Source organism: Ovis canadensis, chromosome 4 (genome assembly GCF_042477335.2).
Source record: "Ovis canadensis isolate MfBH-ARS-UI-01 breed Bighorn chromosome 4, ARS-UI_OviCan_v2, whole genome shotgun sequence".
In the NCBI taxonomy this organism is placed as follows: Eukaryota; Metazoa; Chordata; class Mammalia; order Artiodactyla; family Bovidae; genus Ovis; species Ovis canadensis.
In genome coordinates, this window is record NC_091248.1 from 44,645,296 (window position 1) to 44,668,556 (window position 23,261).

The 23,261-nt window shown below is 39.1% G+C and overlaps 1 protein-coding gene across 1 annotated transcript; it reads right to left on the minus strand.

Annotated features, from left to right (window-relative positions):
* Positions 1-1,924: 1,924 nt before the first annotated feature.
* On the minus strand, positions 1,925-21,973 carry LOC138439201 (craniofacial development protein 2-like). Its single transcript, XM_069587654.1, has 4 exons — positions 21,806-21,973; positions 21,527-21,603; positions 5,194-5,226; positions 1,925-4,921 (listed from the first exon to the last, which is right to left on the minus strand). Exon 4 carries the CDS (start codon positions 4,451-4,453, stop codon positions 3,314-3,316), a length of 1,140 nt encoding a protein of 379 aa, XP_069443755.1. The 5' UTR covers positions 4,454-4,921; positions 5,194-5,226; positions 21,527-21,603; positions 21,806-21,973; the 3' UTR covers positions 1,925-3,313.
* Positions 21,974-23,261: the final 1,288 nt, after the last annotated feature.

Genomic DNA, 23,261 nt, shown 5'->3' on the forward strand with positions numbered 1-23,261 from the left:
AATGTAGAATGTTATGGTGCTGATACAAAAAAACCATAGGTTTACTAAGATCAAGCTTGTACTGTATTCCTCAGTATTTTATTGCCTTAGCCCAGGGTGTCAACTAACCATATAAATATCAAACATTAAGAAGTACAAATCAGCTTACTAAAATATGTCAGAGCTTTCCACATTTGTTAAATTTGATGTATTGCAACCTATAGGGGAAAATTTGTGTAGCAGAAACTCAAAAATAATTGAATAACCATATGTAAAAAAGCTAGAATTTGAGTTATTATGTGAGATTAAATGAAGACAAAAAGAGTTAGGAAGGCCAAGTTATATTTACCCACTTTTGGTTGTCACAAATTTTCTACATGTTGTAGAGACATTAAGCTGTGTATTACTTATGAAGGAGTTTTAATCTAGTTGGACATGTTCAGCTCAGTTCAGTCTCTCAGTCAGTGTGACTGTTTGCAACCCCATGAATCGCAGCACGCCAGGCCTCCCTGTCTATCACCAACTCCTAGAGTTTACTCAAACTCATGTGCATCGAGTCGGTGATGACATCCAGCCATCTCATCCTCTGTCGTCCCCTTCTCCTCCTGCCCCCAATCCCTCCCAGCATCAGAGTCTTTTCCAATGAGTCAACTCTTCACATGAGGTGGCCAAAGTACTGGAGTTTCAGCTTTAGCATCATTCCTTCCAAAGAACACCCAGGACTGATCTCCTTTAGAATGGACTGGTTGGATCTCCTCGCAGTCCAAGGGACTCTCAAGAGTCTTCTCCAACACCACAGTTCAAAAGCATCAATTCTTCGGCACTCAGCTTTCTTTATAGTCCAGCTCTCACATCCATACATGACCACTGGAAAAACTATAGCCTTGACTAGATGGACCTTTGTTGACAAAGTAATGTCTCTGCTTTTTAATATGCTGTCTAGGTTGGTCATAACTTTGCTTCGAAGGAGTAAGCGTCTTTTAATTTCATGGCTGCAGTCACCATCTGCAGTGATTTTGGAGCCGAGAAAAATAAAGTCAGCCACTGTTTCCACTGTTTCCCCATCTCTTTCTGATGAAGTGATGGGACCAGATGCCATGATGTTTGTTTTATGAATGTTTTAAGCCAATGTTTTTATGAGTTTTAAGCCAACTTTTTCACTCTCCTCTTTCACTTTCATCAAGAGGCTTTTTAGTTCCTCTTCACTTTCTGCCATAAGGGTGGTGTCATCTGCATATCTGAGGTTATTGATATTTCTCCTGGCAATCTTGATTCCAGCTTGTGCTTCTTCCAGCCCAGCATTTCTCATGATATACTCTGCATATAAGTTAAATAAGCATGGTGAAAATATACACCCTTGACGTACTCCTCTTCCTATTTGGAACCAGTCTGTTGTTCCATATCCACTTCTAACTGTTGGTTCCTGACCTGCATATAGGTTTCTCAAGAGGCAGGTCAGGTGGTCTGGTATTCCCATCTCTCTCAGAATTTTCCATGGTTTATGGTAATCCACAGAGTCAAAGGCTTTGGAATAGACAATAAAGCAGAAGTAGATGCTTTTCTGGAACTCTCTTGCTTCTTCAATGATCTAGCGGATGTTAGCAATTTGATCTCTGGTTCCTCTGCCTTTTCTCAAACCAGCTTGAACATCTGGAAGTTCACAGTTCACATATTGCTGAAGCCTGGCTTGGAGAATTTTGAGCATTACTTTACTAGTATGTGAGATGAGTGCAATTGTGTGGTAGTTTGAGCACTCTTTGGCATTGCCTTTCTTTGGGATTGGAATAAAAACTGACCTTTTCCAGTCCTGTGGCCCCTGCTGAGTTTTCCAAATTTGCTGGCATATAGAGTGCAGCACTTTCACAGCATCAGTTTTTTAGGATTTGAAATAGCTCAACTGGAATTCCATCACTTCCACTAGCTTTGTTCGTAGTGATGCTTTCTTTCTTTTTTTTTTAAGTGTAAAGATACTTTATTGAATAAATTCCATATGCCAAGAACTGTGCTGTGTGTTTTTTTTTTTTCGTGGACTAATACCAAACATTTATTATAAATTTTTTTTGGTTGCCCTACATATACATACCATATTTTTTTCTTTTGTGAAATATACATTTATGTCATTCATCCATTTATGCTCAAATGGTTTATCTTTTTTTTTCACTTTACAATATTGTATTGGTTTTGCCATACATCAACATCAGTCTGCCATGGGTGTCCACGTGTTCCCCATCCTGAACCCCCCTCCCACTTCCCTCCCGGTACCATCCCTCTGGGTCATCCCGGTGCACCATCCCCAAGCATCCAATATCATGCATCAAACCTGGACTGACGATTCGTTTCATATACGATATTATACATGTTTCAATGCCATTCTCCCAAATCATCCCACCCTCTCCCTCTCCCACAGAGTCCAAAAGACTGTTCTATGCATCTGTGTCTCTTTTGCTGTCTCATATACAGGGTTATTTTCTAAATTCCATATATATGCATTAGTATACTGTATTGGTGTTTTTCTTTCTGGCTTACTTTACTCTGTATAATCGGCTCCAGTTTCATCCACCTCATTAGAACTGATTCAAATGTATTATTTTTAATGGCTGACTAATACTCCATTGTGTATATGTACCACAACTTTCTTATCCATTCATCTGCTGATGGACATCTAGGTTGCTTCCATGTCCTGCTATTATTAACAGTGCTGCGATGAACATTGGGGTACATGTGTCTCTTTCAATTCTGGTTTCCTCAGTGTGTATGCCCAGAAGTGGGATTGCTGGGTCATAAGGCAGTTCTATTTCCAGTTTTTTTAAGGAATCTCCACACTGTTCTCCATAGTGGCTGTACTAGTTTGCATTCCCACCAACAGTGTAAGAGGGTTCCCTTTTCTCTACACCCTCTCCAGCATTTATTGCTTGTAGACTTTTGCATAGCAGCCATTCTGACTGGCGTTTGGAAATGGAACCTCATTGTAGTTTTCATTTGCATTTCTCTTATAATGAATGATGTTGAGCATCTTTTCATGTGTTTGTTAGCCATCTGTATGTCTTCTTTGGAGAAATGTCTGTTTAGTTCTTTGGCCCATTTTTTGATTGGGTCATTTATTTTTCTGAAATTGAGCTGCAGGAGTTGCTTGTATATTTTTGAGATTAGTCCATAGTGATGCTTTCTAAGCCCCACTTGACTTCACATTCCAGGATGTCTGGCTCTAGGTGAGTGATCGCACCATCATGATTATCTGGGTTGTGAAGATCTTTTTTGTACAGTTCTTCTGTGTATTCTTGCCACCTCTTCTTAATATCTTCTGCTTCTGTTAGGTCCCTACCATTTCTGTCCTTTATTGAGCCCATCTTTGCATGAAATATTCCCTTGGTATCTCTAATTTCTTGAAGAGATCTCTAGTCTTTCCCATTCTGTTGTTTTCCTCTTTTTGTTTGCATTGATTCCTGAGGAAGGCTTTCTTATCTCTCCTTGCTATTCTTTGCAACTCTGCATTCAGATGCTTATATCTTTCCTTTCCTCCTTTGCTTTTCGCTTCTCTTCTTTTCACAGCTATTTGTAAGGCCTCCTCAGACAGCCATTTTGCTTGTTTGCATTTCTTTTCCATGGGGATGGTCTTGATCCCTGTCTCCTGTACAGTGTCACGAACCTCCGTCCATGGTTCATCAGATACTCTGTCTATCAGGTCTAGTCCCTTAAATCTATTTGTTACTTCCACTGTATAATAAGGGATTTGATTTAGGTCATACCTGAATGGTCTAGGGGTTTTCCCCACTTTCTTCAATTTCAGTCTAAATATGGCAATAAGGAATTCATGATCTGAGCCACAGTCAGCTCCTGGTCTTGTTTTTGCTGACTTTATAGAGCTTCTCCATCTTTGGCTACAAAGAATAGAATCAATCTGATTTCTGTGTTGACCATCTGGTGATGTCCATGTGTAGAGTCTTTTCTTGTGTTGCTGGAAGAGGGCGTTTGCTATGACCAGTGCATTCTCTTGGCAAAACTCTATTAGCCTTTGCCCTGCTTCATTCTGCATTCCAAGGCCAAATTTGCCTGTTACTCCAGGTGTTTCTTGACTTCCTACTTTTGCATTCCAGTCCCCTATAATGAAAAGGACATCTTTTTTGGGTGTTAGTTCTAAAAGGTCTTGTAGGTCTTCATAGAACTGTTCAACTTCAGCTTTTTCAGCATTACTGGTCGGGGCATAGGCTTGGATAACTGTGATATTGAAAGGTTTGCCTTGGAAATAAACAGAGATCATTCTGTGGTTTTTGAGATTGCATCCAAGTACTGCATTTTGGACTCTTTTGTTGACTGTGATGGCTACTCCATTTCTTCTAAGGGATTCCTGCCCACAGTAGTAGATATGATGGTCATCTGAGTTAAATTCACCCATTTCAGTCCATTTTAGTTTGCTGATTCCTAGAGTGTCAGTGTCCATCTCCTGTTTGACCACTTCCAATTTGCCTTGATTCATGGACCTGGCATTCCAGGTTCCTATGCAATATTGCTTTTTACAGCATTGGACCTTGCTTTTATCACCAGTCACATCCACAGCTGGGTATTTTGCTTTGGCTCCATCCCTTCATTCTTTCTGGAGTTATTTCTCCACTGATCTCCTGTAGGATATTGGGCACTTACCCACCTGGGGAGTTCCTCTTTTAGTATCCTATCATTTTGCCTTTCATACTGTTCATGAGCTTCTCAAGGCAGGAATACTGAAGTGGTTTGTCATTCCCTTCTCCAGAGGCCCACATTCTGTCAGACCTTGGACATGTACAAGTTATATTAAAAGTATGTTTCTGTCTGTTGGCTAGTTGCTTCAAAGAATAGTTGTAAATTTAATACACAAATTCACTTAAAAATTTTTTTTTAGTTTTCACTAAAAAAGGATAAATCCTCAATTTGAATAAGTAGTTCCTCTTTAGCCAGGTGCCAACATCTTCTGTAATGGTGAAAAACCAAAAGCATCACCATTAAAAAAGATGTCCTGTATCATATATTATATAGCATTTTCTGAATATTCTGACCAATTCATGAGACATGAAATAGAAATACGGGATATAACTTTTAGGAAAAAAAGATCAACTTTTATGAATAATATGTTATTATTTATTAAAACAAAGCAAAAAGTAACCCCATGAAACAACAGTAGTTACACTTGATATATCTTAAATGGAGAGTGATTATTTTTAATCAATAAAATTATATACTCACCCAGTGAAAATCTCAGTATCATCAAGAATTTTACTACAATAATGGAGAAATATGAAAAAATAATCACTATTTAAAATAAATATAAAAATGTTAAAATATAAAAATCTGACATTATGTTCATATTTATGGCAATGCACTTAGAATAAATGTAAAACAAAATATGCAGTTATAAGAAGGAAACTACAAACCTTTTTTTCTGAGATTTTGAAAAATTTTACTAAAGATACTCTATATCTTCCTCTCTGTAATAAAGGTATAATAATAATACCTACCTTAGTAAGCTTATTGTGAGGACTATGTGAGTTTATATAAATAAGCTGTTTTAAAGAGTTTGAAAATAAATAAATAAAAAGATTTGCCTGCATGTAAGCCTGAACAACAGAAAGGTACCAGTTCATCCCAAATTGATTTTTACAGTTATGCTATTTCAGTTAAATAGTTCTTATCTTGAACTGGATTGATTGGATTATTTTAGATTTTTCCTGTTCTAGTGGCTTAGAAATTGTGTCTGTTACTCTGTTAATCTATCATTTTTCTTAAATTTTCTAACAAAACAATGTAAACATGTTTGTTTCTCAACATCCAGACTTATACTGTCATCTCTGCCCCAAGAGTAGATAATTTTGATCCTTCATCTACCATCAGGAGCAATTCCTGTGTTCAGTTAAGATCATCTGAAATTTTAGCTCTATATTATTATTTTTTCAGAGAGCTTTAAAATTAATTCACTGTAATATTCCCAGCCACTTTACTCAAACTTAACTGTAAAATTTGCCAGTGCCTTTACTCACCGTAGATTCTTGTGAGATACAGGCAGAAATATTTTTATCCTTATAAGATTATTCATAGACTTTTCCATGGCTCCTCTCCCCCCACCACACAAACTCCTAAAAGTATTATTCCATCTTTCCAAATCCATTCCTGATGTCAGTTGATATGAAGTTGACTTCAGAATAATGGGTAGGTTGGAAAATAGAGAACTGCTTTCCTGCCTGCTAATTTATATTGTAAAAGGCAGGGAGTTACTCTAGAAGGAAAGAGTTAAAGAAGTGGACTGAAACAGGGGCATGGACATAGTATGGAAAAGATTTTGGAGATCTTAGAGAGGAGAGACATTTTGGATTTGGTGGGTAGTAGCTAGCGTATGTGGGAGATACAAGTAAAACAGGGAAAGAAAATTTTAAGAAAGTTTCAGTGCATTAATAAAAGAAATTTCAGAAAAGATTTTAGTTGCTTTTACCTCCCTATTTGTTTGCTTATTTTGTTTCACCATTGTGTCTTTGAATGTGACTCTTCATTGAGATTGAACCATATGATGCCTCAGCTTGATATGTGTTGTATCTGTAGATCATTCTTTTCAGAAATTCAGACCAGAGAGAAAATCCAGACTCTTGGAAGGTGACATCTGAGAAAATGTCAATAGCTTCAAATTTGTGGAACAGTTACTTATCATAACAAATGACCTTGAAACTTAGTGACTTAAAGCTATGAACAGTTATTTAATATGAGTCTATGAGTTGAGTAGAAATTTCCTCAAGTCAGGTTGGCTTGCCTTGGCCTAGTTCACATAAGCATGACAATTCCCAGCAGCCTCTGCTTGAGTTAATACTTGCTATTGTCCCATTGGTCAAACCAAGTCAACTGGCCAAGCCCGGGGATAGTTTGGGGAATAGAACCCACCTGTTGATGGGAATTGCTACAAAGCACTTTGCAAAGGAGCCTACATAAAGAGAAGGGAATGATTGGGAGCCATTTGTGTAATCTTCCATTTTTAGTGAGAGAATATGTTAGTAGGGCAGTTAGTTAATTCAAAGGTCTTAATACTTTCAATAAAAACAACTAACTGAAGAGCTAGAACTGCCAGTACTGAGTGTGGGTAGAAAAACTTAGGTGGCTCTGGAGGTGAGGTTAGGGAGGTGCTGAACAGAGAAGTTGGGGTATTTTTTTCCTTTATATCTTTGTTTTATCTCATTATGGCAATAAACACCAGTCACCTTTGTGATTTGTAAAATGGGATCTAATAAAGTATATCTGTTCATTTCCTACTGTTTCTGGAACTCAATAACACCAATTTAGATGAAGCAACACGAATTTATTTTCTTACACTTCTGTCCATCAGAAGTCTAAATGAGTAGGCCAGATTGTGTTCCTTCTGGAGGTTCAGAGCAGAATCCATTTCCTTGCCTTTTCCAGCTCCTAGAAGCTGCTCACATTCTCAGCTCATGACCCCATATCACTCAGCCTTCTGCTTCAGTCCCTTCTCCTCTGACCTCCTTGCCTTGCTCTTAGATGATTAAGTTGGGTCCATCAGATAATCCAGGGTAATCTCCTCAAGTCAAGATCCTTAATTTAATCACATTGATAAAGCTCCTAAGCTAACATCATTAGGTGTTGGCGGATTAGGTTGGTGATGTCTTTGGGAGGCCATAATTCAACCAGTCACAGTGCATTTATTAAATTAATTTTAAAGTTGCTCAGCTTAAGGAACCCTTGCCCAAGATGCTTCTCTGATTATAGCTGCAGTTTTCTCTGCTCAAGTGATTTTTGCATTCAGAAGTTGTGAAATGGCTGCAGTTTTCCTGATGAATCCACGAGGAAATGATTACACAGAGATAATAGCCATTGCCATTGTTTCTGGTAGATTACCTCTTACTTCTTTCTGTAGAACTATACTTATCTTCTCGGGGAATCCATGGTCTTAAGACCTGTCTTCTCAGATAATCCTCCCAGAAACTTTGTAGTATCATGCCTAGATGTCCGTTCACATGTTGCCACAGGAACCTCTAGGACCCTGCCCAGTTAGACAGTGTTTAAGTTGGGTATTGATGGGATGTGTGTTCCCCATTGAGAGTCCCATTTCCTGGTTTCTTTAGAAAAATTGGACTCAACTGAGCTTGAACTTAAGAGAGACCTTATAAAAATAAGACCATAGCTCTGGATTAGCCCACCTCTAGCCAAAGCCTGTGACTGTGTGGATCACAAGAAACTGTGGAAAATTCTGAAAGACATGGAAATACCAGACCACCTGACCTGCCTTCTAAGAAATCAGTATGCAGGTCAGGAAGCAACAGTTAGAACTGGACATGGAACAAGAGACTGGTTCCAAACAGGAAAAGGAATACGTTAAGGCTGTATATTGTCACCCTGCTTATTTAACTTCTGTGCAGAGTACATCATGAGAAATGCTGGGCTGGAAGAAGCACAAGCTGGAATCAAGATTGCCGGGAGAAATATCAATAACCTCAGATATGCAGATGACACCACCCTATGGCAGAAAGTGAAGAGGAGCTGAAGAGCCTCTTGATGAAAGTGAAAGAGGAGAATGAAATGGTTGGCTTAAAGCTCAACATTCAGAAAACGAAGATCATGGCATGTGGTCCCATCACTTCATGGGAAATAGATGGGGAAACAGTGGAAACAGTGTCTGACTTTATTTTTCTGGGCTCCAAAATGGAGCTGCAGATGGTGATTGCAGCCAGGAAATTAAAAGACACTTACTCCTTGGAAGGAAAGTTATGACCAACCTAGATAACATATTAAAAAGCAGAGACATTATTTTGCCGACTAAGTTCCGTCTAGTCAAGGCTATGGTTTTTCCAGTGGTCATGTATGGATGTGAGAGTTGGACTGTGTAGAAAGCTGAGTGCCGAAGAATTGATGCTTTTGAACTGTGGTGTTGGAGAAGACTCTTGAGAGTCCCTTGGACTGCAAAGAGATCCAACCAGTCCATTCTAAAGGAGATCAGTCCTGGGTGTTCATTGGAAGGACTGATGCTGAAGCTGAAACTCCAATACTCTGGCCACCTCATGTGAAGAGTTGACTCATTGGAAAAGACTCTGATGCTGGGAGGGATTGAGGCAGGAGGAGAAGGGGACAACAGAGGATGAGATGTCTGGATGGCATCATGGACTTGATGCACATGAGTTTGAGTAAACTCCGGGAGTTGGTGATGGACAGGGAAGCCTGGTGTGCTGCCATTCATGGGGTTGGAAAGAATCTGACACGACTAAGCGACTGAACTGAACTGAACTGAGACACCAGTGAATCTGGTAGAGAGAAATAAAGTTTGTATTTGGTACACTCTTACTGGCTTCCTGGTGGCTCAGTGATTAAAAAAACAAACAAAAAACTTGCCTGCCAGTGCAGGAGACAAGAGATGTGGGTTCAATCTCTGGGTTGGGAAAATCCCCTGGAGAAGGAAATGGCAATCACTTCAGTATTCTTGCCTGGGAAATCCCATGGACAGAAGGGCCTGTCAGGCTGCAGTCTATGGGGTGGCAAAAGAGTTGGATATGAACTTAGTGACTAAGCAACAACAAACAACAACACTATTGTTATCAAAGCACAACCACAATTCACCTCTGATTTCTCAGTAATGCATCACCTGTTTTCCACAAATAGTTGGCGGTACTCTTGTATGCTTATTGACTACATCAGTTCAGTTCAGCTCAGTCACTCAGTTGTGTCTGACTCTTTGCAACCCCATGGACTGCAGGATGCCAGACCTCCCTGCCCATTACCGACTACCGGAATTTACTCAAAGTCATGTCCATGTCCACTGAGTCGGTGATGCCATCCAACTCTGTCGTCCCCTTTTCCCACCTTCAATCTTTCCCAGCATCAGGATCTTTGCCATTGAGTCAGTTCTCCCATGAGGTGGCCAAAGTATTGGGGTTTCAGCTTCAGCATCAGTCCTTCCAATGAATATTCAGGACAGATTTCCTTTAGGATGGACTGGTTGGATCTCCTTGCAGTCCAAAGGACTCTCAAGAGTCTTCTCCAACACCACAGTTCAAAAGCATCAATTCTTCAGCACTCAGCTTGCTTTATAGTCCAACTCTCACATCTATACCTGGAAAGACCATAGCTTTGACTAGATGGACCTTTGTTGGCAAATAATGTCTCTGCTTTTTAATATGCTGTCTAGGTCAGTCATAGCTTTTCTTCTAAGGAGCAAGTGTCTTTTAATTTCATGGCTTCAATCACCATCTGCAGCTCCATTTTGGAGCCCAGAAAAATAAAGTCTGACACTGTTTCCATTGTTTCCACGTCTGCTTGCCATGAAGTGATGGTACCAGTTGCCATGATCTTCATTTTCTGAATGTTGAGCTTTAAGCCAACTTTTTCACTCTGCTCTTTCACTTTCATCAAGAGGCTCTTTAGTTCTTCTTCACTTTCTGCCATAGGGTGGTGTCATCTGCATATCTGAGGTTGTTGATATTTCTCCTGGCTATCTTGATTCCAGCTTGTGCTTCATCCAGCCCAGCGTTTCTCATGATGTACTCTGCATATAAGTTAAATAAGCAGGCTGACAATATATAGCCTTGACGTACTCCTTTTCCTATTTGGAACCAGTCTCTTGTTCCATGTCAAGTTCTAACTGTTGCTTCTTGATCTGCATATAGATTTCCTCAGGAGGCAGGTCAGGTGGTCTGGTATTCCCATCTTTTTCCACAGTTTATTGTGATTCACACAGTCAAAGGCTTTGGCATAGTCATGGTGGTATCCAAACCCTTTGCAAGGAGGAGTCTAAAAATAATACATTCTGGTAAAATTGACTTGAGGATTTAAGTAGAATGAACATCAGGATTGGTGATCCCAGAATGAAGTTGATTGCTTTGAAATTCTATTTTCCTGTTTGCTTATTATCATTGGTAAAATTGAGAGAGATTCACAAGCTACTGTGAGAGTGCTAGCATTCTAAGTGGCAGTCACCACCAGTTCCTGGGGAAAGTACAATTTTCAAGACTGAGAAGGTAGGATTTTCCTAGTCTTCAATTCAGAACATTTTAATTGAAAAAAATTAAATTATACCAATTAAATATTCATGTTTTAGCTATGATGAAAATCAGCTCTATTACTAGCACTTACTTCCACTAGCACTGACTTTAAACATAGCCTCATATTCATTCTCCCAGGGAAAGGCATCTTTATTGTGTGTTATAATTGTAATTCTTAGGATTCCATGTAAGATACCCAGTCTATGGTCTTTAGCTACAGCTACCTGAGCTGACTGAAACAGTCTTTATAGTTCCTTAGAGCCTTTGCTTTATATGGCCTCTGTCTAGAATCATCTCTCTCTGATATGTGTATGGCTGGCTCTTTCTCAGTATTCAGGTATCTGTTTAAATTCTACCTCCTGAGATAGCCCTTTATTGATACTATCCAAAAATCTAGAGGAACTTTCAAGACACGTTGTTGACTTTCTCTAATTTCTGTTCAGTCGCTCCGTTGTGTCCAACTCTTTGTGACCTCGTGAACTTCAGCTTGCCAGGCTTCCCTGTCCATCGCCAACTCCCAGAGCCTACTCAAATTCATGTCCAACATGAGATCTTATGATGCCATCCAACAGTCTCATCCTCTGTTTAACAAGCTACAAGTTTTTACTTTGCTACTTGTTTTTTCAGATGTATATATTTGTTTTTCTTGCCCAGTGGTAATATAAATCAAAGTGAGCAGGGAGACAGTTTGTATGTTTGTTTTAGTGCTATATCTGCAATGCTTAGAAAAATGCTTGAAGCATTTGAGCGTTCTGGAAACTTTTTTTTAATTAATAAAGAAAGACAGACTATCAGGCCAGCATCCAAGGTAGCCAGCTATTGCATCCTCTTTTCCACTTCAGAACATATTCTCTAAAGGCATAAATTGAGGGTATTTTAATAATCCATGAAATCTGAAGTGGCAAGTAATATCTTTCCTTCAACCATGAATTCACTCTGGGCTAGGATTCTCAAGTCTGTGTGATTCAGATATCCTCAAGCATTTGAGTTACTGTTTGAATTTGACTCATCTTTGCCTGTAGAGCATCTAAGATTGCCTCTCTACATGGCTTACTTGATTCAATCAAATAAGGAGCAGAGTTCCCACACCTGGGTCCAAACTTCAGCCAACAACTATCAGGTACAAACCTTGAGTTGGACCAGCTGGGTCTCACGTTCTTTACAGCAAAGGAGAGTGCTCACTGTGGGGACCTGGGAGGCAGCTCAGTAAGACAGTGTTAGAAAGGACTTCTTATGGAACTTGAGCTGCTGTTGAGTGACCTGGGGAAGAGCTCAAGGAAGCAGGGCTTTGCTGGAGGCTCTCCGGAAGTGAGGGGAGTAATTCTGTGATTGCATATCTTGACTGTAACTAGAACAATGAGGCTAAGGCTGTCATTGTTACAGAAGCAGCACTCATTCATATTAGCTGGGAGAGGGGACTTTTTGGCATTTTGTGGTTTACATGGTGACCTTGTTTTCATCTGGGCTTTAGATAAGATTATGAAGTTTGTTTTGTTTGTTTGGTGTCATCAGATGTAGGCCTCAGAGGGTTCTGAGGATGACAGGGCCTAGCTGGGAATGCCAGGTCAGCTGTTAACCACACACAGATCCAGTTGTCAGAGTCAGGTCAGTTCCCCAAGTCAGGGGCTGCTTTTTTTGTTTATACTAACTGTCTTGGAAATGATTGCCCTTACCTCCCCATGTCCAGCTCACACACATGGTTATGTTGAGCTTTTGTCTGATCATAGATCCATCATGTATCGAGGCAGCTTCCACCCCACAAATGCTGCTCAAGCCATTGTTAATTACCACAGAAAGCCCTAAGTCTATCTCCTCCAAATGTGGCTGTAGGTGTGGTAGTTCCTTAAAGTTTCCTAGACCTCTCCACATACAGGTATAGAGAAGATTGCAGTTGCCTCAGGGCAGGAGGGTAAGGATCTGGGCTAGGATAGTGGCAGTGTGGATGTGGAGAAACTGGGTGCCAGGATATCGGAAACTGACACTTGTAGGATCAACCGAGAGAGGAACTGAGGATACAGGTATCACTAGCTTAAGAGACTGGGTATCAGTGATGTTATTAACCAATGTGGAGCTTCCAACTCCACAGCAGGTTTCTGGGCAGGTGATAATTTCTGTTGGGGACATTCTCAGTTGTAGAAGTGGCCTGTAGACACTGGAGACTAGGAAAAGGTAAGCGCTAAGACCCATCAACAAGGAGAACATAGAAATGAGAAGTGGCTCTGGGACAGACTCATAAATCACTGGCATAAAACAGAAGCAGAGTATGAGGAATTTATCCTCAGTCAAAATCAAAGCCAATAAAAGGCTGATAAATATGAACTTAAAAAAAAACCCAGAGGCATCTGGAAAATCAAGACGACAAAGACCTTTATAGTGGCCATTTTCATTCATTTGTTTATTCAAGAAATATTCATTCAGACCCTGGAAATAAAGTAATGGGGGAAAAGAGAAAACAGGCCAATATCTCTGCCTTCATGAAACTAACATTATAATCAGTTCAGTTCCGTTGCTCAGTCGTGTCCGACTGCAACCCCATGAATTTCAGCATGCCAAGCCTCCCTGTCCATCACCAACTCCTAGAGTCCACCCAAAACCATGTCCATTTAGTCGGTGGTACCATCCAAGTATCTCATCCTCTGTCGTCCCCTTCTCCTCCCGCCTTCCATCTTTCCCAGCATCAGGGTCTTTTCAAATGAGTCAGCTCTTCGCATGAGGTGGCCAGAGTATTGGAGTTTCAGCTTCAACATCAGTCCTTCCAATGAACACCCAGGACTGATCTCCTTTAGGATGGACTGGTTGGATCTCCTTGCAGTCCAAGGGACTCTTAAGAGTCTTCTCCAACTCCACAGTTCAAAAGCATCAATTCTTCGGCACTCAGCTTTCTTTATAGTCCAACTCTCACATCCATACATGACCACTGTAAAAACCATAGCCTTGACTAGACGTATCTTTGTTGGCAAAGTAATGTCTCTGCTTTTTAATATGCTCTCTAGGTTGGTCATAACTTTGCTTCGAAGGAGTAAGTGTCTTTTAATTTCCTGGCTGCAATCACCATCTGCAGTGATTTTGGAGCCCCCCCAAATAAAGTCTGATACTGTTTCCAGTGTTTCCCCATCTATTTCCCATGAGGTGATGGGACCAGATGCCATGATCTTCATTTTCTGAATGTTGAACTTTAAGCCAACTTTTTCACTCTCCTCTTTCACTTTCATCAAGAGGCTCTTTAGTTCTTCTTCACTTTCTGCCATAAGGGTGGTGTCATCTGCATATCTGAGGTTATTGATATTTCTCCCAGCAATCTTGATTCCAGCTTGTGCTTCTTCCAGCCCAGCATTTCTCATGATGTACTCTGCATAGAAGTTAAATAAGCAGAGTGACAATATATAGCCTTGACGTACTCCTTTTCCTGTTTGGAACCATTCTGTTGTTCCATGTCCAGTTCTAACTGCTGCTTCCTGACCTGCATATAGGTTTCTCAAGAGGCAGGTCAGGTGGTCTGGTATTTCCATGTCTTTCAGAATTTTCCACAGTTTCTTGTGATCGACACAGTCAAAGGCTTTGGCATAGTCAATAAAGCAGAAATAGATGTTTTCCTGGAACTCTCTTGCTTTTTTGATAATCCAACAGATATTGGCACCTTGATCTCTGGTTCCTCTGCCTTTTCTAAAACCAGCTTGGACTTCTGGAAGTTCACTGTTCCCGTATTTCTGAAGCCTGGCTTAGAGAATTTTAAGTATCATTTTACTAGCTTGTGAGATGAGTGTAATTGAGCATTATTTTGAGTATTCTTTTGCATTGCCTTTCTTTGGGATTGGAATGAAAACTGACCTTTTCCAGTCCTCTGGCCACTGCTGAGTTTTACAAATTTGCTGGCATATTGAGTGCAGCACTTTCACAGCATCATCTTTCAGGATTTGAAACAGCTCAACTGGAATTCCATCACCTCCACTAGCTTTGTTCGTAGTGATGCTTTCTAAGGCCCACTTGACTTCACATTCCAGGATGTCTGGCTCTAGGTGAGTGATCACACCATTGTGATTATCTGGGTCATGAAGATCTTTTTTGTACAGTTCTTCTGTGTATTCCTGCCACCTCTTCTTAATATCTTCTGCTTGTGTTAGATCCCTACCATTTCTGTCCTTTATTGAGCCCATCTTTACATGAAATGTTCCCTTGGTATCTCTAATTTTCTTGAAGAGATCTCTAGTCTTTCCCGTTCTGTTGTTTTCCTCTATTTCTTTGCATGGATCACTGAGGAAGGCTTTCTTATCTCTCGTTGCTATTCTTTGGAACTCATTGAATACGCATTCAAATGGGTATATCTTTTCTTTTCTCTTTTGCTTTTCGCTCCCCTTCTTTTCGCAACTATTTGTAAGGCCTCCTCAGATGGGCATTTTGCCTTTTTTGCATTTTTTTTTCTTGGGAATGGTCTCGATTCCTGTCTCCTGTACAGTGTCACGAACCTCTGTCCATAGTTCCTCAGGCACTCTGTCTATCAGATCTAGTCCCTTAAATCTGTTTGTCACTTAAGAAATGGAGTAGCTATCATAGTCAACAGAAGAGACTGAAATGCAGTACTTGGATGCAATCTCAAAAATGACAGAATGATCTCTGTTCGTTTCCAAGGCAAACCTTTCAATATCACAGTAATCCAAATCTATGCCCTGACCAGTAACACTGAAGAAGGTGAAATTGAACAGTTCTATGAAGACCTACAAGATCTTCTACAACTAACGCCCTAAAAAGATGTCCTTTTCATTATAGGGGACTGGAATGCAAAACTAGGAAGTCAAGAAACACGTGGATTTGGCCTTGGAGTACAGAATGAAGCAGGGCAAAGGCTAATAGAGCTTTGCCAAGAGAACGCACTGGTCATAGCAAACACCCTCTTCCAACAACACAAGAGAAGACTCTACACATGGACGTTACCAGATAGTCAACACCGAAAATATATTGATTATATTCTTTGCAGCCAAAGATGGAGAAGCTCTATACAGTCAACAGAAACGAGACCAGGAGCTGACTGTGGCTCAGATCATGAACTCTTTACTGTGAAATTCAAACTGAGATTGAAGAAAGTGGAGAAAACATTATAATAGGGAAAAGCAAATAGTAAGTAAATGACTGAATAAGATGAGAAGGTAATCAATATTTTGAAGAAAAATAGAGGAGAATAGTTGGAGCTGGAAGTACGGGAGGGAGGTTTTCAGTTTTAAATAAGGTATTCCTCAACTACAACGTGGCCTCTCAAAAAAGATTTGAAGTTAGTGAGGGATTGAGTGATGCAATTATCTGGTCAGGTCTCTGAAAAGCTAGGAAATTCTCACTACTGATACTAGCTAGACAAATAAGGATAGCATTGCCTGGTGCCTTACCTGTGGTAGGTACTCTTATGTAGATATTCAACCAGTATATAAAAATAACAACAGATTGATTTGGATAAAAAATTAAATATGTAGAATATCTTCTTGATAAAATGCATATTTAAAGGTTGCAATTTAAAAACTTAAAAGATCTTTAAGGGACTTCCCTAGTGGTCCACTGTTTAAGACTCCATTCTTTCAGTGCAAAAATCTCTAAGAGATCTTTTATTGTCTGTCTTTCTTCTTAGAGTAGGTATCAGAGAGATATTTGAAAGACTGAAGTATGGGTGCTTGGTTCAATCAGTTTGGGTTTTGAGGAGGTGATATTTTGTTCTCTTTTGCCTCAGTCCATTGTTTCATGGAAAATAACTCATGTAAACATTACAGTCTTATACTGATTGACAGTCACACAGTGATTTCTTAAGGCTGAGATGTCTAATATAAAGCAGATCTATAGACACATGTACATATACAATTTATATCAAGACTGTGTTAAAAGTTAACTGTGTCTTGATTTTTCAGAACTTAAATATTTGCTTTTCTGCCACCGCCAGGAAGAGTTCATAAGTGATGGAAGTACTTTGGCTTTCAGAGAGATGCTATTTCTTTGTAATGCTACCTCTTTGGGGAACGAATGTGAAAAATAAAACATGTCATTTTACATGATACAAAGTCTTTTTATTGTCACTTTCCTGGCTTTAAAAGCGAATGGGACAAATCATAAAAAGACATATTGTAGGTGCAGGTTCTGCTTTAAATTTAGATATTCTAATGGAGTGTACAATCTGTGAGGCTTTTCCGTGTCACTCATTTTTCCCATTCCTTATCCATGGGCAGAGTGACCTGGTAATAAAGCACTGGACTGTGAAAAGGATGATTTATTTTTGGCTGACAGCCTTTCTCAGCTTATAGCTCTTGGAGATGATTTCCCTACCAACTTACTCCACAAGAGTATTGTTAAAGTACAACAAATTGAGCCCTGGGAATTTAATAGAAGTGAATGAATACATAAATAGCTTCAAGGACTGTTTGCCAAATTTTCAGAGATTGTGATCATAATGATCAGTTATTTATTTATATATGTGTATATTAATATATGTACATAATTGATATATAATGTTGAAATGATACTTAGAAACTGATACTTTAAAAAAGTTAATGGAGCCACACTGGGACTGCTCCATACCCACTAGGATGGCTATAATAAAAAAGAAAACAGGAGCAAGTCTTGGTGAAGATGTGGAAAAATCGGAGCCCTTATACACTGCAGCTGAGAATGTACGATAATACATTATATAAAAACAGTCTGACATTTCCTCAAAAAGTTAAACATAGTGTTACTATATGACCCAGCAATTCCATGCGTATGCATTAGCCCAGAAGAATTGAGAACATATAGCCATGTAAAACTCACGCAAACATTCATAACATATGTTCATTATTCAGCATTATTCATAATAGCCCCAAAGTAGAAACCACTCAGATGTCTATCAACTGATGAATGGATAAATCAAATGTAGTATATCCATACAGTGGAATAATATTCAACCACAAAAAGGAATGAAGTACTGATACCTGCTAACCTGTGAATGAACCCTGAAAACACACGAAGTGAAAGAAAACAGATACAAAAAGCCAGATATGGGGGCTTCCCAGATGACTCATTGGTAAAGAATCTGCCTACCAATGCAAGAGACACGTTTAATCCCTGAACCAGGAAGATCCCATATGCCCTGTAGCAACTAAGTCTGTGCACCAGAGCTATTGGGCCTGTGCTCTGAAACACAGGAAGTCACCCCAGTGAGAAGCCCCTGCACTGCAACTACAGTAGCGCCTGTGTCGCCACAACAGAGAAAACCTGCGCAACGACGGAGACCCAGCACAGCCAAAGATGAATGGACGTACACTTTTTTAAAGGCCAGACATTATATGATGTCGCTTATATGAAATGTCCAGAATAAGGATATCCTTAAAAATGAAAAATATATGTTAATATATGCCTAGGCCTGGGGAGTTTGTGGGTAAATGGAAAGTGACTGCTAATAGGAGTGGCATGTGCCTGTTAGGGATGATTAAAAGGTACTGAAATTACATAGTAGCGATGGTTGTACAGTTTTATGAATATACTTTAAAAAGAAGCATTGGATTGTACACTTCAAAGGATGAGTTTTATAATATGTGAATTGTGTCGCAAATTGTTATTTTAAAGAATGTTTTAAATCAAGGACTTGGCATTTGATTGAATATCAAATTATATAAATGGATAATTATTAATTTTTGGCATGATAAAAATTTTATGATAATGTTTTTAAAACAGGTCTTATGAAGATAACTTACCTGTAAATAAATTTTTAAAAAATTAATGGAAAGCCCCTATCTAGATAGATTTCTATCACATGGACACAGTGGTCATGGACTCCGTATCCTAGATGAGTGCTGTGATCTTGAGAAAATAACTTAGGTACTGCAAGACTCGGTTTCTTCTTCTATAAAACAGACATTGTTACTAGGATTGAACCTCCCGGGACAGTTGTGAAAGCCAGTAGGCAACTGAGAGATGGTAGCTGCTGGCGGTGGGCCAGGGGCCGGAGGAGGAGGTGGTTAATTTCATTATACCAATTCTAGCACAGTTTTCCAATTTTAGCAACTCTGAAATTAGGATGCGCATACTAATCAAGGGTGTGTGCATGTGTGTTAGTTGCTCAGTCACATGCGACTCTTTGCATCCCCACAGACTGTAGACTACCAGGCTCCTCTGTCCATGGAATTCTCCAGGCAAAAATACTGAAATGGGTTACCATTCCCTTGCCTAGGGGATCTTCCCCACCCAGGGCTTCAACCTGGGTCTCCTGCATTATAGGTGAATTCTTTACCATCTGAGCTACCAGGAAGCCCCAATCAATGGCATATCATAGCTTAATTGGAAATATTTTTCTCTCTTAGTGCTCCATAAAATAGAGGTACATCTTACATTCAGATAGCTATTTAAACTCTGTGAAATAACAATATTGCTAGTACTATAACCACTGGCCTTACTGTTGAAATATAGTTGGTTTTGTTTACTGTTCTTTTAGCCAGATGCTTCTCTTGACACATGTGGTCTTCAAAGAACATCAGTGTATTTCTTCTATCTTCTCCCCTTTCCCTATTTCTTATATTTTGTTGTCCCTGTTTATTATTTCTTGATCCAACAGTTATCTTCAGTGTTACTACAGACAATCAAATTATACTTCTTCAAAATAAATAAATATGTGAAGTAACAGATGTGATAACTCGGTGAGGGAATCCTTTCACAATGTACACATATACAAATCATCCCATTTTACATTTTCAGTATCATAATTTTATTTGTCAATTATCTCAATAAAACTGGAAAAACTTGCCTAAAAACCATAATAAATAAATATTAACCAAATACAAAAAAAAGATGATCTTTCAGAAAAGAGGCCATAGTTTGCAAATTTTGTTTTCAAAAATGACATTTATGTAGGAAATTTCAAATGTGTAAGCCACTATTTTTATAGGGAAAGAAAGAAGACTGTACATGTATATATATAAAAATCAAATATAACTTCTTCCGCTTATAAGCAAAACCAAAACTCAACATCTTCCATATTGATTTCCTTAGTATCTATAAAATGATAACAAATATAGCTCTACCAATCTTATATTCTAGGCACTGAAAGTAAAGTGGTTAACCACAGAGACTTAAAATTTACCCATGGGGAGCTTACATTCTAGAAGAGAGGCTGTAAACTAATAAACATGTGCTATATCAAGTAGTTATATGTACTATAAAAATAATGAAGTTGAGTAAAGGGGTTAGTGTATAGTGTGTTGTTTTTTTTAATAATATAGGGTGTTCAGGGAATCCTTCTCTGACAGGTAATATCTGAGAAAATGTAGGAAGACAGATAACCATTATGAAAATATGTCCCCCTTCCTCCAAGGGATCCAAGACCCCCTGTGGATATCTGAAACCTCAGATAGTACCGAGTCTTACATGTTTTTTCTTATACATACATACCTATGATAAAGTTGAACTTAAATTATGCACAGTAAGAGATTAACAACAATAACCAATAATAAAATAGAACTGTATGCTGTATATTGTAATAAAAATTACACAAAGTAGGCTCTCACAGTATCTTTTTGGACAAATTTAATGCCTTTTTCATCTTCACTGAACACTTATCACCTGCTGTGGCCGTGACTTTTGCAGTCTGAGATGTGAAAGCAAAACTAGTAGGAATGTCTTCTCCCTTCTTGACAGTTTCATGAGTAGAGGATTAATCCTTACTGTAGCTCTTAGCAACCTCAGCATATGATTTTTTTTTTCCTTTCCTTAAGTCAAGAACTTTCACCTTTCACTTGAAGAAAGTGCTTTGTGGCTTCTCTTTGAAACATCTGAATCTCCAGCATCACTACTCTTGCGCTTTGGAACCATTATTACCTAAGATAAGGGCAACTTGAATACAAGCACTGCTATGTCTCCACAGTGGATCTGATAATCATACCAGCTAACAAAGTGATCAATGAGCAGGATAAGCTGGACAAAGGGAAGATTCATGTCCTGAGTGGGATGGCGTAAGATTTTATAATGCTACTTAGAAGAGCACACAATTTAAAACGTTTGAATTGCTTATTTCTGGAATTTTCCACTTAATGTTTTCAGAGCTCAGTTGACTGCAGAACTGAAACCACAGAAAGTGAAACCACAGTTAAGGAGGGACTACTGTACTCTGTAAGCTGTAAAGGTAAGGAAGTATTTTCTCTCATCATTCTATAATGTCATTGTTTTCTGAGTGAGGCCCTAAAAAAAGACTTAGGTGGATCTCTTGGTCATTATGAAGTTCATGGGCTTGTTTCAGAGAAAAGAAGAAAAAAAGAATTGCTGTGCAGTATGGTAACTACTGATAGCTTATGGTGAATGGTGTTAGATTTGTGATCTCCGAAGATTTAGCTTTGGGACCAGGGACCAGGCTTGATCACTCAAGAGCTTTTGTGTAGCAGAATTTTATTAAAGTAAGAAAAGGGACAGAGAAAGCTTCTGACACAGACATCAGAAGGGGGAAGGAGAGTGCCCCCACCTGCTAGTCTTATCAAGGCCTTATATACTTTTACCAGACCTATTCCCATAACATACATCTTAAATTAACAAGATTAGAACTAACAATAGAAAGATCTTACCAGAGCCACTCCCACAATATTTGTCTTAAGATATCAAGATTAGTCAGAGTGTTCTTCTTAAGGAGAAACATATCCTCCTGCAAGACACATTGTTATGTTGACTAAGACAAAGCAATATAGAAAAAAAAATGTTTTTCCTTTTCTCCTTGAGAGCCCCAGACCCCTTTCTCCTTCTCAAGGGCTCTGGACCCTTTCTCCTCCTTGGGGACCCTGGACTTCTTATCAACCTACCTAGTAACTGACTCTCTCACTACTAATATAGAAAAATCGAACACTTACGTGGAAGAGAGAGGAAGCAGGCCCAGCAGAAGGCTTGAAGGTGAAATACCACTGGAGTCAGATCTTTTAAAATATTTTTGAATTAAAAATGTGTTTTTAGAGAAAATTCACAGAACACAGTAAAGAAAATATCACCTCATCACACAGGAAAGAAGATACCACCCTCATGACATACTGTTAGTTTTGTTTTGCTTTTGACATGTGAATGTAAGAAGTAAAATCGCTTCCTCCCTACTGCTAGGATTTGTCTAACTTTCTCTGCAAATGACCAGATAGTAAATACTTTGGGTTTTGTGGACCAGGTGGACCCTGTCACAGTCACTCAGCAGCGCCAGTGCAGCCCAAGAGCAGCCACAGACAGTACACGGACAAACGGGACCAAGGCTGTGGCCCAGCACATTTTCATTTGCAAAAGCAGGCAGCCAACTGGATTCGGCTGTAATTTGTCGACTCCTGCCTTACCTTAAACCCCAGAGATCTGTAGTTTAAAAAAATGTGGTGGATGTTCGATTTTTTTTCTACTTTAAACTTAAAGAACGCTTTAAAAATTTTCAGAATAATGGAGCAGAAGAGGAACAGTACACTTAAGACAATCATGTGCAGTTATGAAAAGTTACAGTCATGAAAAAGGGAATTCCTTGGCAGTACATTGTTCAGGACTCCATGCTTCCCTTGCAGGGCACATGGGTTTGATCCCTTATTAGGGAACTAGGGTCCCACAAGCTGTGCGACATGGTCAGAAAAGAAAAAAAGAAAAGGAAAGATCTAATCACACCATTCACAGACTATTCAAAGAGCTAAACTAATCATAGTTAATATTGTTAGACCTGATATATCACAAGCTAAATCACACAGTTCCTGTGTAATAATTAATGGCAATTTACTGACAGAGTGATAGGATGACAAGAAATGACTTGTCATTTCAAAAGAGGTATCTCAATTTTAAATTTTACCTGTGTGCTTTTTGAGTCTCAGTTGCCTATGGGAGGAAGAAGTGTGTGTACTTCAAGTTTCAGTCATTTCCTAGCATTCAGGTGTGAATGAAATGATTGTAAAGGCTTTAGCCTCTTCATTTCCCCCTTGGCTCCAAGGACATTTCCAAAGATCTTCTCTGATTCGGCCATAAGCTTTTATTTCTGCCATACTTACTCCAGAATCTTAACATCCATTTGCTTCTCTGACACATAGTTTTTTGCTGGTTTTACACTTGGGTGAGATGACCTGGAACCTTCTGAGTGACTCCTATTGCCCTGCATAGCTGCTAAGACTTTTTTTTCTAATCACCCCTAAATTTCCCTACTGCTACCAGGATGGCAGATTATGTACACAAAACCAAGTAATGACATACATCCCTTACCAAAAAAAAAAATTCCAGTAGGAAAATGAAACCAAAAAGCTGAGTGTTCACAAGGACCTTTTAGAACTATTATGTCTGTGGGCAAAGGTATGTCTCATC

Coding starts and splice junctions, on each gene's coding strand:
- LOC138439201 (XM_069587654.1), bottom strand. CDS start 4,453: ATGAATCAAGGCAAATTGGAAGTGGTCAAACAGGAGATGGACACTGAC.